At 56.0% G+C, this 16,591-nt stretch overlaps 1 protein-coding gene across 1 annotated transcript in view; it reads right to left on the reverse strand.

Moving 5' to 3' along the window:
* The window catches only part of Zcchc14 (zinc finger CCHC-type containing 14), a 60,694-nt gene that overhangs the window by 28,326 nt on the left and 15,777 nt on the right, over positions 1-16,591 (reverse strand). Inside the window, exon 2 of the mRNA XM_027933325.3 lies at positions 12,509-12,632. Within this exon, the coding sequence (XP_027789126.3) occupies positions 12,509-12,632 (124 nt within the window). The remainder of the gene's footprint in view (positions 1-12,508; positions 12,633-16,591) is intronic.

The raw sequence follows: 16,591 nt of genomic DNA on the forward strand, positions 1-16,591 counted from the left end.
GTTCTTTTTATATATATATATATATATATTTTTTTTTTTTTTTTAATTTTTAATATTTATTTTTCAGTTTCCAGCGGACACAACATCTTTGTTTGTATGTGGTGCTGAGGATCGAACCCAGGCCACACGCATGCCAGGCGAGCGCGCTACCGCTTGAGCCACATCCCCAGCCCGTATTTCATGTTCTTAAAGGTTTTAAAAATACAGTAGGGATATGTGACTGAGGCCATGATGCACCCCGGTAATCCCAGTGACTCGGGAGGCTGAGACAGGAGGATGGAGAGTTCAAAGCCAGCTTCGGCAACAGCAAGGAGCTAAGCAACTCAATAAGACCCTGTCTCTAAATAAAATGCAAAATACGGCTGAAGATGTGGTTCAGTGGGTGAGTGCCCCTGTTCAATCCCTGGTACCAAAAACAAACAAACAACAACAACAACAACAAAAACAGAACATGTGACTGAGTCCTAAAAGATCCACAAAGAGCAAAGAACTACTACCTTTCCTTCTCAGAAAGACCTGTCAACTGCCAAATCAGAGCATCAGGGGAGGCCAGGGACCAACTCTGCTCCCCCAAGGCTGGCAAACCCACGCTCCACGAGGACCACGGGAGCAGCTCCACGCTTAGAATAGCGGAAATGCTATCTCAGACTCAAGGGGAAGAAACGATTCTACCAGGGGAGGAAGGAGAGACACCAAAAAGAGTGCTTCAGGCCGAGCCTGGAGGAGGTGTGCACTCCCTCCCGCACAGACAGGGAGGCCGGCCAGCCAGCCATATTCTGGCCAAGAGAAGGCAGCGACAGCGAGGCCAAGTCTTGCGTGAGTGGGGCAGAGCTCACCCTGTATCCCATGGGTCTCGTTTTCCATCTTTTAGTTTGGGGCGAATTTCACATCCAGCAAATGCAAACGCCCTAAAAGTACAATTCAGGAAGTCTGGGGCAAAGGTCCGCCTAGAGCCAGGTCTCCCCTGCAGCCGGCAGGACAGCAGCCTCGAGCACTCCACTCCAACAACACAGGTGACCGTCCCCTCCCAGCCCAGCTCCACAATGCATCGACCACACGGCAGTCTGCTCGTGCGTGGCCTCTCCTACTCCGGAATGGGTGGCTGCATCTCGCCTGGGGTGAGCTGAGCCTTCAAACTTGAGTACTGGTCGGGGCGCACACTTCGCTTCTCTGGAATGGCCCGTGGGGGTCCAACTACAGGGGCAAAGGAGCCCCAGGGGCGGGGCCTGACCGGGCTGGCACACTGGGCAAGCACATCTTGCTTTATAAGGTAGCCTCCAGCCGTTGTAAATGCTTGCATCCTCCTGCTCCCCAGGTTTGCATCAAGTTCCTGGTGTTGCTGGCCAGGTGCCTGCTGCTCCCTTGGTCATTTCTGTGGAAGCGACCATGCGGCACTGAGGCCTTAACGGGCACTTCCCTGATGGCTAAGGACGTTCCTTACCTCTTACTTCAAGATCACACCCTGACTCTCCTGGACAGAACTGTGTTGTGTCTAGGTCAACTGCACAGCTACCTGTGTCCCCAACACTCTACCGGCCTGCTGGCCTAACCACTCTCTGTCGGCCTGCAGACAGCCTTACCACACACTCCCTGTGGTCACACCCACCCACCACCTTCCTGACCGCCACTCGGGCCTTCCCGAAACCCTCTGGGCTCTGGAGCAAGCTGCCCTGTCTGTACCCCATGCTCCCTCTTCCGCTGCACCCACCTTGGTGGCATGGAGCATCCCTGTGCTCAAGAACTTCTGCAGACAGTCTGAATGACAAAATTTTACCAGCCTCTGGGCAAATCTGAAAATGGTTACTGTGCCTTCAAGCATGACTGATACTTTAGTTACAGAATTTTGGAATCAAAGTCATGTTCACTGTGAACTGGGAAAGTCCCCACGGTCCTGCGGTGTCCCACCCACTGTGGGTCTGGTGCTGGCTCCGTGCACCCAGCAGGGGCCTCTGAGCTCCCCTCTGCCACATCCCACCTCCTCTTTCCTGTGGATTGGCCAGACAGGGGGGTCCTTTCCTTGGGATTCCTGCTGAACAGGGGTCTCCCTTGCTGGACCTGCTGCTGCAGTGTCTCCTGTCCTGTACTCTAACACCCTGGGCGAGCGTGGCCTCCTGACACTGCCAGGATTTGGCTATCCTGCAATCACATGCAGGTCCTGGGAGCTCCTCCTCATTCCCCAGGGGTTCCTTGATTCCTGGGGTACGGCACTGGGAGGGCCCCAGGGGATCCCAAGTATGGTGTCCATCCAAAGGCCAGCTGTACTTCTGCGCCCAGGGCTGCTCCCTCTGTGGGGCTGCAGCTTTGCCTCCCTCTGCAGCTGCCCGTGCCGCAGCCCGGCTGCCCGTGTTTGCACTTGGCCTGGGACTCGCTGCAGCCACAGAAGGGGCACGAGGGCAGTGTGTGGTCCGCAGCCAAGCTTAGGAGGCGTCCCGGCTCCCACTCTCCCTGCTCCCGCCGTGAGGAAAGCCTGCTCTGGCTAGGCCCTGGTTTAAGGAGGACAAACCACCCTGGCTGCCACAGTCCAAGACCAAGACCTATGAGGAAGATGTCATCGTGTTTGCCATGACACCGCTAGGTATTCCCTCTCAGCAGAAGCTGACCAGTGCAGCCCACTCGCGTTTCACCCAGGTGTGGTCTGAGCGTCTTCCCGGGCTACCTGAAATCCTTTCTCTGGAACTGGACACACTTTCATTTCCTGTGAAGGTCAGACGATGACCGGGTGGAGGAAGGGAGCACACAGGTGGGGGCGATGAGGGGAATCAGAGCAGGCAGCCCCACTGCAGGGAGAGGCCAGGCAGCAGGCAAAGCCAGAGTCCTTGGGGGCCGCCTGCGGGACAGGAACCCCACCCAGAAAAGGCGCAAGGCCTCTCTCCCCAGCATGCTGGGGAGTTGAGCACACCCAACAGCCCCAGGAGGGGTCCAAACCAAGCAGCCTGGGCCCTTCCTAAATTCAATGTCCAGGAGGACCTGGTTCCAAGCCCATGGTACCCTCTGTGCTATGAGAAGCACACTGCTGCCCCCTTGGCTGTGCGTGTGAGATACGGAAGACTGACCCCAGTGCATGGTGCCTGCTGGACAAGTGCTCTGCTACTGAGCTGCACCCCAGCCCTTTTTATTTTAGACAGAGTCTCACTGAGTTGTTGAGGTAGGCCTGAGGAACTTGTGATCCTCCTGCACCAGCCTCCCAGGTAGCTGGGATTATAGTTGTGCACTACCATTCCCAAAGGCCTGGTATCAAGATAGACCCTAGACCTAGACGTGGTCTTGAAAGAGAATGTTGCAGAAAGCCAACGTGTACCAACTTGAAGGGTGAGTGAGGCAGGCCATCCCAGAAATACTGCTCTCACACTCACCAGGCATGAGCACATGGAAACGACAGTCGTCGGAAGCCAGCCTGTCCACAAAGGCTCCAGCGGACAGAAGGGATCATCACAATATCGACATCCCTCTTCGGGACTGTCAGGGAGGACTGAGCGAGGCACACAGGATATGCTGAGGGGAGGGGCGGGGAGGAAGGCCAAGGGCACCCTAACCCAGCCGCACAGGCACTCCTGAAGGTCTAGCCAGGGCACACTGGCCGCAAGTCAGACACAGGGACCAGGGCCAGCTCTCGATTTCAGCCCAGGGGTCTTTCAGCAGATAATGCTGTCGCCTAAGGGTCTGCTCTTGTAAATGTCTTCACTGAGATTTTCAAGAGCAGACGTCACACTGGGGCTCGGGGAGGATGGCACCTGTAGACAAGGAGTCTCTCTGAACACTTCCCCCGACACTGAGAGGTGGCAGCCTTCTCCAGGTGTGTCCTTCAGGGGCTTCCAGTGTGCTAGGGTTTAGGTGTGAGGTGTCAGAAGCCCACATGAGAGACAACAAGAACGTTCAGAGAGGAAACAGCTGGCTTAGGAGAGCCTTCACTTAACCAATCATAACCTTGGACCCTGAACGACGGAGTCAACTGACTGGGAACTGAACCTCTGAGACCATGAACCCCAGATAAACTTTCCTTCCTTTACGTTGTACTCGTCAGGTCTTATTGGTCATAGCAGTGAAAAATCTGACTAAAACAGAAATTCATACCAAGAAGTGGGGTTGCTGCTGTGACGAACCTGACCATGTATGTGTTCAGAAGTTTCTGGAATTTCTGGGAGGAATTTTAAAAAGTTGAGAAATGCAAGCTAGAAAAGCTTCCAATTGTTGTAAGGTGAACTTAGTGGGCAATTCTGGTGGGAGCTCAGAAGATGTGAATGCCAATAGGACTGTGGACAATAAAGACTGGGTTCATGAGGTTTCAGTGAAGGAAGACTATTGGAAACTAGACTAAAGGGCATTCATGCTACGTTTTAGCTAAGAAGTTGTCTGGATTTGCCCATGTCCCAAGACTTTCTCTGAGGCTGAATTTAAAGGTGAGTATTAGTTGATCTGGTACAGGAAATTTCAAGGCAGCAGAGCATTCAGGTGATGGTATGGGTATTGCTGGCACCTCTTAGCCAAGTTTGCTGTGATAGTCAAAAGTGATAAACAGCCAGGCACAGTGGCACACACCTGTAATTCCAGCACCTTGGGAGGCTGAGGCAGGAGGATTCTGAGTTCAAAACCCGCCGCAGCAATTTAGCAAAGCCCTAAGCAACCTAGCAAGACCCTGTCTCAAAATAAAAATTGAAAAGGGCTGGGTTAAGCACCCCTGGGTTCAATCCCTGGTACAAAAAAAAAAAAAAAAAAAGTTGGGGGGGGGGGGCAAAAAAACAAAGTAGGAAGATTTGAAAATTTTGAAGTTTGGCCAGAAAAGTGAGGCTAAGAAAGTTGTGACTGTTGAAGGCTTCACGGCCACTAAAAGATGCTAAATACTTTACCCAGAGACAACAGGCTAGATGGCTTGAGGTCATCTCAGGAACTGGAAACGCCACCCTCATCTCAGGCTTGAGAAGAGACCAGTGGGCACCCTGTTGTCTCCCTGTGCTCAGCTCCCAGGAACATGGAGGCTGCCGCAGCCACGGCCCCAGGAAGCCTGGCTCCTGCTCAAGACGGCAGCAGACCTCGGCATCACCACCTGGGGTTGGCTTGGCAGGATCGGAGGACGCTGGGGTCGGGAGTCAGGGGCTTCTACTGGGGTTTCAAAGGAAGCCTGAGAGGCAGGCCGAGCGCAGGAGGCTGGCGTCTCTGCAGCAGCCCCTGGGGGGTGAGAGGAGGAGAAGGAACGTGAAGCTGCACGGAGACCTGAGACAGGAACAGGGAGGCCACGGAGGGAAGCTGCAGGGACAGGAGGTGCCAGCAACAGGGAGGCCACGGAGGGAAGCTGCTGGGACAGGAGGTGCCAGCAACAGGGAGCCCACGGAGGGAAGCTGCAGGAAGGGAGCGGACCAGCCGGGACCCGGGTCACGGGGCAGAGCCGGCCAGCCCCGTGCAGAGGGACGGCAGGCCTGTGCCCAGATGCTGGAGGGGGACTCATTTGGACTCCGGTCCTGCTTTGCTCCTACCCCTTCTTTCTGTGCCCCTATTTCTCTGTGTGGAATAAGAATGTGTACTCTGTACCTTTATATGTTGGATACACGTAGTTTGTTTTTTATTTTTACAGGATCTCGCGCTGATGGCCTCGAGTCTCAGTGGAGACTCTGAACTTGGATGTCCCGGCAATGCTGAAACTGCTAAGACTATGGGGTCTTAAAAATGAACTAACGGGGCTGGGCTGGGGCTCAGCAGTAGCGCACTGGCCTGGCATGTGTGACGCACTGGGTTCGATTCTCAGCACCACATACAAATAAAGAAAATAAAGGTCTATCAACAACTAAAAATATTTAAAAGAAAATGAATCAAATGTATTTTGCATTGCGAGATGGGCATGAGCTTTTGGGGCAGGGGTGACATGATCGATATGGTTTAGATATGAGGTGTCATACAAAAGCTCGCGTATGAGACACAGCAAGAGTATTCAGGGGAAATGACCAGATCCTGAGCGTTACGACCCCATCAGTGGATTAATTCACTGCTAAGGACTAACTGGGTGGTGACTCTAGTAGCCAGGTAGGGTGTGGCTGGACAAGGTGGACCAAGGGGTGGGGGTGGGGGCACCTGCCTTTGGGGTTTATATTTTGTCCCTGGTAACTGTCCCTCTCTCTGCTTTCTGTGCCATGTCCTGAACTGCTTTTGTCCCTCACAGTGTCCCTCATGATGCTCCATCTCACCTCAGGCCAGAGCAATGGAGTCAGCTGACCATGGACTGAGACCCCTGGAACCAGGAGTCCAGATCCACTCTCCCTCCTCTGCACCGTCCTGGTCAGGTCTTTCTGGTCACAGTGGCAAAAAAGCTGACTGAACACAAAGCTTCCTGGTGAAGTATTTGAGCTGTACAGGCCCAACAACAAGAAACCACCTCCACCATCCCAGAACCAAGCCCCAGAGGCCACTCTGAAGGCGGTAGGACTGGAGACAGAGGAGGAAGAAGACACAGAGCCAGCACCAAATGCCCCTCCCCAGGCACCCCAACTCAGGGCTGTCACATGTGGGTGCGGAAACTGCTCCCAAAGCCCTTCCAGAAGCCTCCTGGGAGCCAGTTTCACTTAAAAGTCAAAGTATCCTGAGAAGTCTCAGCTGAAGACTGTTCCTGAAATCTCGTCCCTTTCCCACTTCCATGTGGTGGGGTGTGGGAGTCTCGGGCAGGCAGCTCTTCGGCCGCCCTCACTATGCACTGAGGAAACCGACCCATCCTCGTGCGTCTTGCCAGGACACACCAGGTCCCACCCAAGCCCCGCATGGCGCGCTCGGCGTCTTGCCATCCCGCAGCCCTGCACTGACTGGGCGCTCCGTTCTCCAGAGATGGCGGGAGAAGCCACGGAAGTCCACAGTGTGAAGAGAAAGTGAGAAGTCACCCTGAGGGGCATCGGGCGACTGCCTTCTCCCCGCACACGGCCAGAGACACGGTCTGGACTCCAGGCCTCAGCAACGTCACTTAGCTGTTAGCAGGACAAACGTGCTACTCAGTACTCGTAAGTACTAGGCACAGTGTCAGCCAGAAGGGACACAAAGTCGAAAGGTCCCCAGAAGCAAGGCCTACCCTGACTTCAAAGAGAAGGGCCTGCTGGGGGCCAGGGGCACAGGGCCAGGCCAGGGCAGGACACTGTGCTGCCCCATGAACACGAGAGGCAAGTGTCACACAAGATGCGACTGGGACGGGAAGTCGAGAGGGAGACAGGCAGCAGTGTGGTGGCATGCAGGCTGCAGCTAGCCCGGGACCTGCCCGCAGGTCCTCCCTGCACACGGCCATGAGCGCTCCGCGCCCCACTACCTCACCTAAACAGAAGGCACACTGGCTCCCTCCTCCCAGGACTGAGGCCCAGACGTGCACGCAGGGTTCCAGCTGCAGGCAGGGGCTGCCATGGCTCAGAGGTGGCCTGGTCCCTTTGGAGAGGAGCTGGGTGGGACAGGAAAACCCGCAGGCGGCAGACGTGAAGGAGGCAGGGAAAGGAGCAAGCAGCCTGTGGGGCCAGACCTGCCAGGTCTCCTGAGGACGAGACCCTCAGGCAGGGGAGCCAAGCTGCCTGAGGGCCCAGCGCGGCAGCAGTCATGAGCACTGCCCACTCCTCCAGTGCAGTGCTGGAGGGTCTCAGCTGGACTCCAGACCCCGGCGTCCTTAGACAAGACCACTCAGGGGGACTGGGAGGGACAGAAGGGAGCTCAGGGCCACTCCATCGGGGGTAGACAGGAGTGCCGGAGAGAAAGCCGAGGGCCGAGAGGAAGGGCAGGCACAGGCTTTCAGGAGACCAGGGGCACAGGCCCAGGGACACTGGCACGTGGGGGGGCAGAGTTAGGGGAGGTCGCAACGTCAGGTGAAGACCCACCAGGTGTGCCACCAGGAGCCGCTGCAGCTCTCCCTGACAGCAGCGCCAGAGGCCCACGTGCCGGCGTGGGGTAGGCTCGTTGGGCCCCAGCCCTCTGGGGTTGGTGAAACCACACGGTGGAGAAGACCCCACGGAGCCAAGCTACAGGTCAAAGAACAGGAGAGACTTTGCTTGCTATCTACCACATGAAAGAGGGAGTTTTGACCTTGTGCAGCCAATATCCCCTGCCCTAAGAAAAACACCTGCAGGAGAACCAATCAGGCCCACAGCGTCGGCCACTTGTCACGTGTAAGGAGTCCACCTGCAATCACTGACCAAAACAGGAAAGCTCAAGAGAAAAGTAGTCTCTGTCCAGGGACACTGAGCCAGACCACCCAGCTGCTGAAGGTAGCAGGCCAGGGCTGGGAAGTGGTGATCACCACCACGCTCAAGAACCTAGAAAATTTAAAAAGTGTGACAATAAAGAAATGGATAGGAAACGGCTCAGCCTGGCACGTGTGAAGCACTGGGTGTGATCCTCAGCACCACATAAAAATAAACAAACACAAAATAAAAGGAAAAAGAGTTTAAGAAAGAAAAAGACAGGAATCTCAGCAGAGGAACCAAAGCTCCACGAAAAGCACCCAACAGAAGCTCTAGACTGAACGGCACAGCAGCCGGCGTGACCCCACCAGGCCCCGCAGCAGCCGCACGAGAAAACAGCACCGCGCCTCCAGGGTGGACGGGCTGGGAAGGCGGCAGGCCGCAGGGTCTAAGAGACGCCGCCAGCTCCTCACGCCTGGAACCGGAGCCTCGGTGAAGAGGGGAGCCAAGCGAGCGAGCAGGATTTCAGGATGGCTGAAAGCTGCCCCAAAGTCAGTGGGAGACAAGAAGGAATGACGACAAGAACACCCTCTGGGGATGCTGGAGGCAAGCCAGAGCCGGACGCGGCAGCGGCCAGGGAAAGAGCACGTGGCCGTCGCCACCGAGGCGGAGGAGAGCGGGACACCCACGCGAGGTCTTCGACTCTCCACCCAGCATCTCGCCCTGGGCCCAAACGAAGTCACAGAACAGAGGCCATCTTAAGTAGGCGAGCACTGGAGGGCCAGGCCAGCCAGCTGCAGGGACAACGGAGCCCAGCGCCAGGAGGCGGAGGGCGGCCCAGCAGTGAGCAGACCTGCACCTCCTCCAGGTGCGCGGAGCTCTAGCGCTGCACCACACAGCTGCGGCCCCGAGGGCAGGCCACGCCTGGCGCCCTGGGCCCATCTGTACAGCCTGGGCAGCCGGAGATGTGCACCGTGCCCGGCCAGCACAGCTGGGCCTCGCGAGGACCCGTCTGCTCCATGGAAGAGCCCAAGTGTGAGGTGAGGTGGCCTCATCCCTGTGCCTCTATTCACATTTTCCTTAGGGAAGCTGAGGAAGCAGTCACTCAAACAGCTGTGTCCTAGGGCTCCACGAGGACCCGGGCTGAGGGAGGCTGGCAGGTGGGGAGCACTGGCTTCGATCCTCAGCACCACATAGAAATAAATAAATAAACAAAAAATAAAGGTAAAAGACTTTAAAAAAGAAAAAGACAGGATCTCAGGCACTGGAACCTGGGACCCGGTGCCCCTAGCAGCAAGGCAGGCCACCAGCCTTCAAAGGTCAGCGACCACTGCCCAGCACACACACGGCCCTGGGCTCATCCCCAGAAACGCAAAAAATTTAAAAATGGGGGAAAAAAAATAAATGAAGGGGCTAGGGTTGTGGCTCAGCAGTAGAGCATTTGCCTAGCACCTGCGAGGTGCTTGGTTCGATCCTCAGCACCACATAAAAATAAAGGTACTGTGTCCAACTATAGCTGAAAAAAAAAAGAAAAAAAAATTATATGAAAATAATAAGAAAAGTAAAACGAAGTTCAGTAGAACTCACTGCAAAATGCTCTGAATTTCCTTTGTGTGTGGAAGTCCCCAGCACAAACCTGAACAGAGAAAAGAGCAACTGGCACTGCAAGGTCCTCAGCCCCCACCTCACACGGAAACCTCATGCTGCTGGCCAGGTGGCCCCAGATTCCACTCTAAGTCCTGCCCTTTAGGACTGCGCTGACCTGGTGGAGTTGGTCCTACACAAGCACAAGACAGCTACGGTTCAGGCTCCAGGCTATCTCCTGTTACGATTGCGCTGTTACAAACGCAAAAGTCTCAGTGGCACAAAACAAACCCAAACGCCTCCGTGTGAAGGTAGTACCCCCAGACCGATGCCCCGAACTGCAGAGCCTTCGGAATTCCAGCTTTCAAGAAGGCAGAGGGGCCCGAGAGCACAGAGCCCCAGGTACGTTGCCCAGGGCCTGGCTGACTGCTGGATGGCAGGAAGGGAGGTCACAGGTACCCTGGGTCCAAAGAGCAAAGCCCCAAGATGTCCTCCCTGGGTCATTCTCCAAAGAGTCTCCTCCTCAGGCAGAGCTCTGGGCTTCCCTGACAGCAGACGACTGAGCTGGGAAACTGACCCCAGTCTGCAAGGTCCTCCCAGGCACCCGCTCAGCACGAGCACAGAGTGAGCTGTGGCTCTCTGCAGCGGCAGCTGGTTGCCAGTGGGTACCATCTCCGTGGCGAGAAGCAAAGGGGAAAGGTCACAGTTCACCCCAAATGGGAGCGTGGAGCATAAGCTCTGGGCTTGCCTCCCAGCTTTGCTGTGGCCCGGCTCCCGTCTGTGACGTGGGATGACAGCCTCCTCAGGGACTGCGGCTAGAAACAATGTGTGGTCAGGGTGCCAGGCGATGAGAAAGGTCCCGAGCCAGCCGGGTGGCACCTGGAACCTGGGACCCTGCCTGCCTCGAGCAGCAAGCCAGCCCCCGACCAAAGCTCCCTGCTCTGCCACAGGGAAGGCGTCCCAAGGTCTGACCTAAGTGAAGCCTGTCACTTTAGACTTCCAAAGAGGCAGAGAAAAACCCAAACACAAGTGGACACAGAGAAGACGGGGAGGAGGCCGTCAGCAGTGAGCTGCAGCCGAGAGCAGCGAGGTAGACCGCGAGGGTGACTCAGGATGCCAGGTTCTGCCGGCCAGGACCTGGGGCTGCAGGGGGGGATGCTGTGGAATCCAGCGGCTCCGAGCACTTCTGTGGAGGGACACGAGGGCCTCATCAAGATCAGCCTCCAGCTCCTGCCCTGCCACAGCTGCTGTCGGGACTGGCTTGTTCCCATGGTCCCTGCCTTTCGGCACCAAAGTATCAACACAGCAGCCATATTTTGAAACTATATATCTTTTTTTTTTTTTAAGTTGTAGATGGACACAAGGCTTTTATTTTATTTCTTTCTTTATTTGTTTATAGTGGTGCTGAAGATGGAACCCAGTGCCTAACACCTCTGCCACTGAGCCACACCCCAGCACGAAAACTATGTATCTTTTAAAAACCCAACTACAGTACAGAAGCAGCCACCCTCCGACCCCAGGCCGCACTGCCGGCGGGCAGAGGCGGCGCTCCAGGTGGCCCGTATCCTGGAAGATGCGCAGGAGAAGGCAGAGCCAGTGCAGCCGCTCCCATGCTGGCTGCCCAGGTGACTCTCCATGCCGGCTCTGGAGTGCCACTCCATCACCAGGATGAGGAGACACAGGAGACTCTCGGCCAAGGGTCACAGTCTCTCAGGAGGACAGCAACTCAGACGACTGTGACCAAAAGGCTAGGACGTGGCTCAGGGGCAGAGCAGCTTCCTAGCACATGCAAGATGCTGCGTTTCCCCAGCACCACAGGAAAGTGAGTGAAAGGCAAAACTAGACCACGCAGCTGCACAGGACTCCAAGGACAGGGTCCCCCCGCCTCACAGTGCTGCCACAGGCCACTGCCCACGCCCCATGATGCACTCACACTACAGAACACGGGCAGCTGCCAAGGAGCTGCTTCTCCCCTGAGCTGACCAGGCCGAGACCAAGGCAGAACAGCTCCATGACCAGGTGGGCACAGGGCTCTGTGGAAACACACGCTTACCACGCTGCTATGAGATGAGACCCAGGGACCAAGAAAGCAGAGAAGGAAGTGCGCAGCCTGCCCCCCACAGCTTGCCATGCACAAGAGACAAACATGTTTACAAACGGCAAGGGGGACCCTGCCGGTCACAGCAGGGCCACAGGACACAGGACCCAATCAGGACACGCCTCCTCATCTCCCCTGGCAGTTCTGCTCAGACCCCGGGGACCATCTATGGACCTGCCTGGTCCCAGGAAGCGCCTTCTCTCTCTCGGGCATCTGTGCTACCCACGGCCAGTCCGATCTACAACAGCGTGGCTCTGTGGCTCTCTGAGGGCTGCAGAAGTCACACACTCAGCCACAAGGACCAAGAGCCTCCTGTGAAACGCCCCCACAACAGCCCCACCAGCTACCGAGCTTCATGCCCTGGGCTACGCTGCCACACCAGGGGCCATGGGGCACAGGTGCCCAGAAGCACCCAGTCCAGGCAGGGGGAGGACTCGGCATGGCAGGAGGTGGCAGGGCACCACACTCTAGGCCACTCGGCGACAGCACTGCTCCAGAACCCAAGGCTTCCTCTGGGCTGGAGGGAGCTGGGTCCCCTCTTAATAAGCACAGCAGTGTGCGAAAGCATGCTCAGTGTCACCTGCAGAATCAGAGACTGCTCCCTGACTGGGCCCGCAGCGGGCACCAGCCAAAGGCCCGAGAGACGCATCACCACCCAGCGCCCGCGCCCGTGCCCGTGCGAGCCCAGGTGACCCACCTTTGCCGTGCTTCCCCACAGGCCTCTTGGGCAGCGCCTCCTCCGTGGAATGTGCCGAGGTGTGCAGCGCCTTCTCCAGGCTGTTGCCGACGCCGTGCAGCGGGGCCTCCGGTCGCGGAGCCATCTGGGGAAAGAGACACGGCCATCTTACTTTCTCCATTTAGCTAACCTGGAATGACCTTCATGCCTCCGGCCTTGGTTTCGATTTTTTAATAAAACAGGAACCACTACTGTAAGGATAAATACTTCCCAAGAAAGACAGAACTTCCACCTCTCCATTCCTCTCCACCAGAACTGAACAGCCCAACCACAGGGGCTTGTCCTGGGCCGCGGTTCGCCTGACAAGACAGAATCCCACAGCCCAGGGGCATGAGTGGTAAACCTCCAGCCGAAGCAAAACCTTATTTTCATATTTCTTCAAACAAAACCCTTCCCTAGAACACAAATGACAACAGGACCGGACACTATCCGCTACAAACCTTGAATGACATAAGACGTCTAAAGGCAGGGAGAGAGCAGCACCCCGCGGAGCTGGCTGGGCAGCGCGAGCAGCCGTCTCCAGTCTCAAGGGCTGGTGAACCAAGAGCCCTGGGGAGACCCGTCGAGACCCAGTGTCTACACTGAGCATCTGCAAATAGCCTCGGCCCCTACAGACAGACCCAAAGACACAGCTGCAGGGGCCCGACTGGAAAAGCCGCACATCCCAGGCCAGGCGAGTTTTAACTTCGTGGAACTCCGTAAAACAAATCCCAGGCACACAGCCTCCTCCAGAGAGCCGGCTCTCTGGATAACATCGCAAGGCATTATCAAGAAAGTCAAATTTTTTAACACTTTGATAATTCATTTTATACTTTCATAAGCTTACTTTTGCAGATATAAAATGAGAGACTTCCATTTGATCTTTGGAGTCTTTTATTCCATTGAACATCACTATAGATCTTTCACTTCATAGCACAAATTTGAGAAAACATCAAGAACCTAGCAGTCTGAGATGTCTAAGAACCAAGTGTCAGTAGGTTAAATGACATTGAAGTAGGTGTCAAGTTCCAACATCTAATGTGACGTGAAGGTGAAGGGTTTTTTACATATAAAGCATATTTTTCTGACTCAAATACACAAATGTAAAAATCAAGTGTTTAGGTTTACTTGATAGAAGTAAATTCTTTAGGTTCACTAGATAGAAATTTCTGTAAGTTCTTTTGTGCTGCGGAATGTGACCTCACTGTACACTGAAACACAGGACTTCACAAGTTTAGATACTTTAAGTAGAATAATCAACTGTGGAGGAAAACAAAAGTAAGTTACATTTTACTGACCTCTAGTGACTTGACAGGGCGGGCTCCTCCAGTTCAGAAGACCCCCCCTCAGCCAACGCCTGAGCACTCCAGAGGTGAACCCTTCCCAGCAACCAAGACAACCAGCAAGCAGAGGCGGGGCACGAGTCCACCCCAGGAGAAGCCAGCTCATTCCCAACAGGAAACACGGGCCTGGGGCAGCACGGAGGAGACCTGAACTCTACTGCAGCCAACTGGGTCCCCTGGCTGCTGGCTCTCCACCTGCAGGCTCTGCTACCCACTTGGTGTGGAGCCCCAACACCTGGTCCCAAGAACGGAGACAATGGGGCCAGTGTGGCTGGCCAGCAGAGCAGCACCTGCCCAGACAGGAGTGCAACTGACCCCGACCCCAGGCCTGAGCAGTGGCCTTCAACCCTGCTGTGCACTGAGCCCTGAGGTATGGGCACGCAACCAGGCAGGAGCTCTGGGAGGCCTTCTGTGCTCTGTGCGCAGTGCCAACCGATCGTCAGGCTGACCCAGGCACAGGCTTCACATGGGGACAGCACTGCTTGCCCACAGGGACGGCAGGAAGTGCTCCCCGAGGATCAACAGGAAGGCCCAAGGCTGGTCCCCGCCACAGCCCGGAGCCTGGGGAAGCTGCAAGCTGCCCAGTCAGACCACACGCTTCCCTCTGATGCGAGGAAAAAAAGGAAACACTGCAAAACCACAGCCACTGGACGCCACGCGTGTCCTCCTCAGCATTTCCCAAAAGCACTTCTTCTCAGCTTTGCAGACGTCCATTCTTCCCAACGGCCTTCGTCTTCTCTGCTCCTTTGTTTACATTAAAAGCTGCCTTCACTTGCGATTCCCAGAAATGCTGTTTTGGGTTATTTTTGGTCAGGCTCATTTGCCCACGTGACCCACGCAGCTCAACTCAGATGCTCTCTGACTCACGCTCGCCCACACGCCCGTCGGCAGCTGGAGGTGCAGGAGACGGGCCTGACGGGTCCCAGCACTGCCTTCCGTTCCTGCCCAGAGGCCAACAGACCCAACTCCCCCTGGCCAGACGTCCCCCAGCTCAGATTCTCTGGATAAGTCTCCTGCTTTGTTTCCAAGGGAATGACGACACGTGGCCCTGTACCGCTGCCAACCCTCCTTCTCCAGGGCTCGCCCCGCCACGGCCCACTGAGGTCCTGCTGCCTGCCCCTGCAGCCGGGCCCACGGATCACCTTCTTCCCAAAGAAGACACTGTGTCCCACCTGCCGGGGCCTCTGCACTAGCTGTTCCCTGCCCTCCCGTCCAAACGCACTGGTCACTGTGGCACAGAACTTCCTGGGGTCCAGCAGGGGCAGGGGCCTGTGGCGTCTCGTTTTGCTCACCGCAGGATCCCCTGAACTGAGAACAGGCCTGCCAGGAAGCAGGTGCCAATCTTTCTGTAAAATACATACCATCCAATTTGATCAGGGTAAATAAAGAAGCACCTCCACTTCAAAGTCAAGTTTTCATAATCTCCATCCTGGCCCCCCAACACAGGCGGGTCTGCCGCGGAGCAGCCACCAGGTACGCAGGGCACATTCCACCTGTGGTTCCAGGGCTGCCACACACCTGGGGTGTCCTGTGGGATGCGGTCTAGACACCTGGGCTCCGCAGCTCCCCTGTCGTCACAGCTGTGGAGATGAGCGGCTGCCCCCAACCTCTAGGTGCAGAGTGCCCCTGGGGGGTGGTAAGGCACGGGCTCCAAGCTGGGTCTGGGGGGTTGCAGTTCTACATCTCCAATTATTCCAGGTGATGCGAACCTTGCAAGAGCATCTCAAGGTAAACTAGAGCGTGGTGGCCACACAGACACTCAGAGCTGGACCACACTGCCTGTGCCCAGTGCCCTGGGCAGGATCCTGGGGTCATGCGTCACCCTCAGACTTAACACCTTCTGGAATGCTGGCGACACACCATGGGAAGAGAACACTACGTGAATTTCATCAAAGCTTTGTGTTTAAAATTCACTTTAATATTTGTGAACCAAAAGCACAATTTGTAGAAATTTAATTTTTAGCAGTCCATTTCATTTATAAATAGAACATGCTAACAGACACTGGCCACGAAAGACAGGATGACCAGGGCTGGGGCCTCCAAAGCCGGCTGTCCTCCACCAGCAGGCATCCAGAGGCCCCGGAAGACGGCCACAGGCTGCCAGAGCCAGGGTCTCAGCCTCCTACTGTGCTGGCCACCCTGGGGCCATCCAAGGACATCTACTGACCCTTCCCCACAAATACATTCAGATGCATGATATGCGGATTGCAAGCCCAGGCAGTGAGGCTGGGGACAGTTGCCTGAGCTCCTCCACCACTGAGAGCAAGTCCACGGTCACCTCCAAGGAGCACTGGGCGATGCCTCACTCCACAGTGACCCAGATGCCTGTGATCCCACTGTGACAGGCCACAGCACTGCTGGGACTGCTGTGGGTTTCTGTCTGCTTTCATAATTGCAGGAAATGCTAGATTCCAGTTACAGGCTAGAGAAAACACAACTGTGGCCAGTCCCCACCCCCACAGCCAGGGCCCTGCTCAGGGGCAGGGAAGCTGGCTGGGTCATGTCCTTCCAAGCTCCAGGGGTCACAGCAGGTTGGCCTAGTTTGGAAACAGTCTCCGAGTGCTGCGGGCACATCTCCCATCAGGGCAGGCTGCTGTAGGACACCCTCAGCAGGTGTCCTACCTACCATGGGAGCCTTCCTGGCCCAAGCCCTGGCCATTCCCCTCCCCAGGAGCACTGGCCACTGAGCCAGACACAAGCATGTCACAGGGGAGTCCTGATA

Source organism: Marmota flaviventris, chromosome 18, assembly GCF_047511675.1.
Source record: "Marmota flaviventris isolate mMarFla1 chromosome 18, mMarFla1.hap1, whole genome shotgun sequence".
NCBI classification, from domain to species: Eukaryota; Metazoa; Chordata; class Mammalia; order Rodentia; family Sciuridae; genus Marmota; species Marmota flaviventris.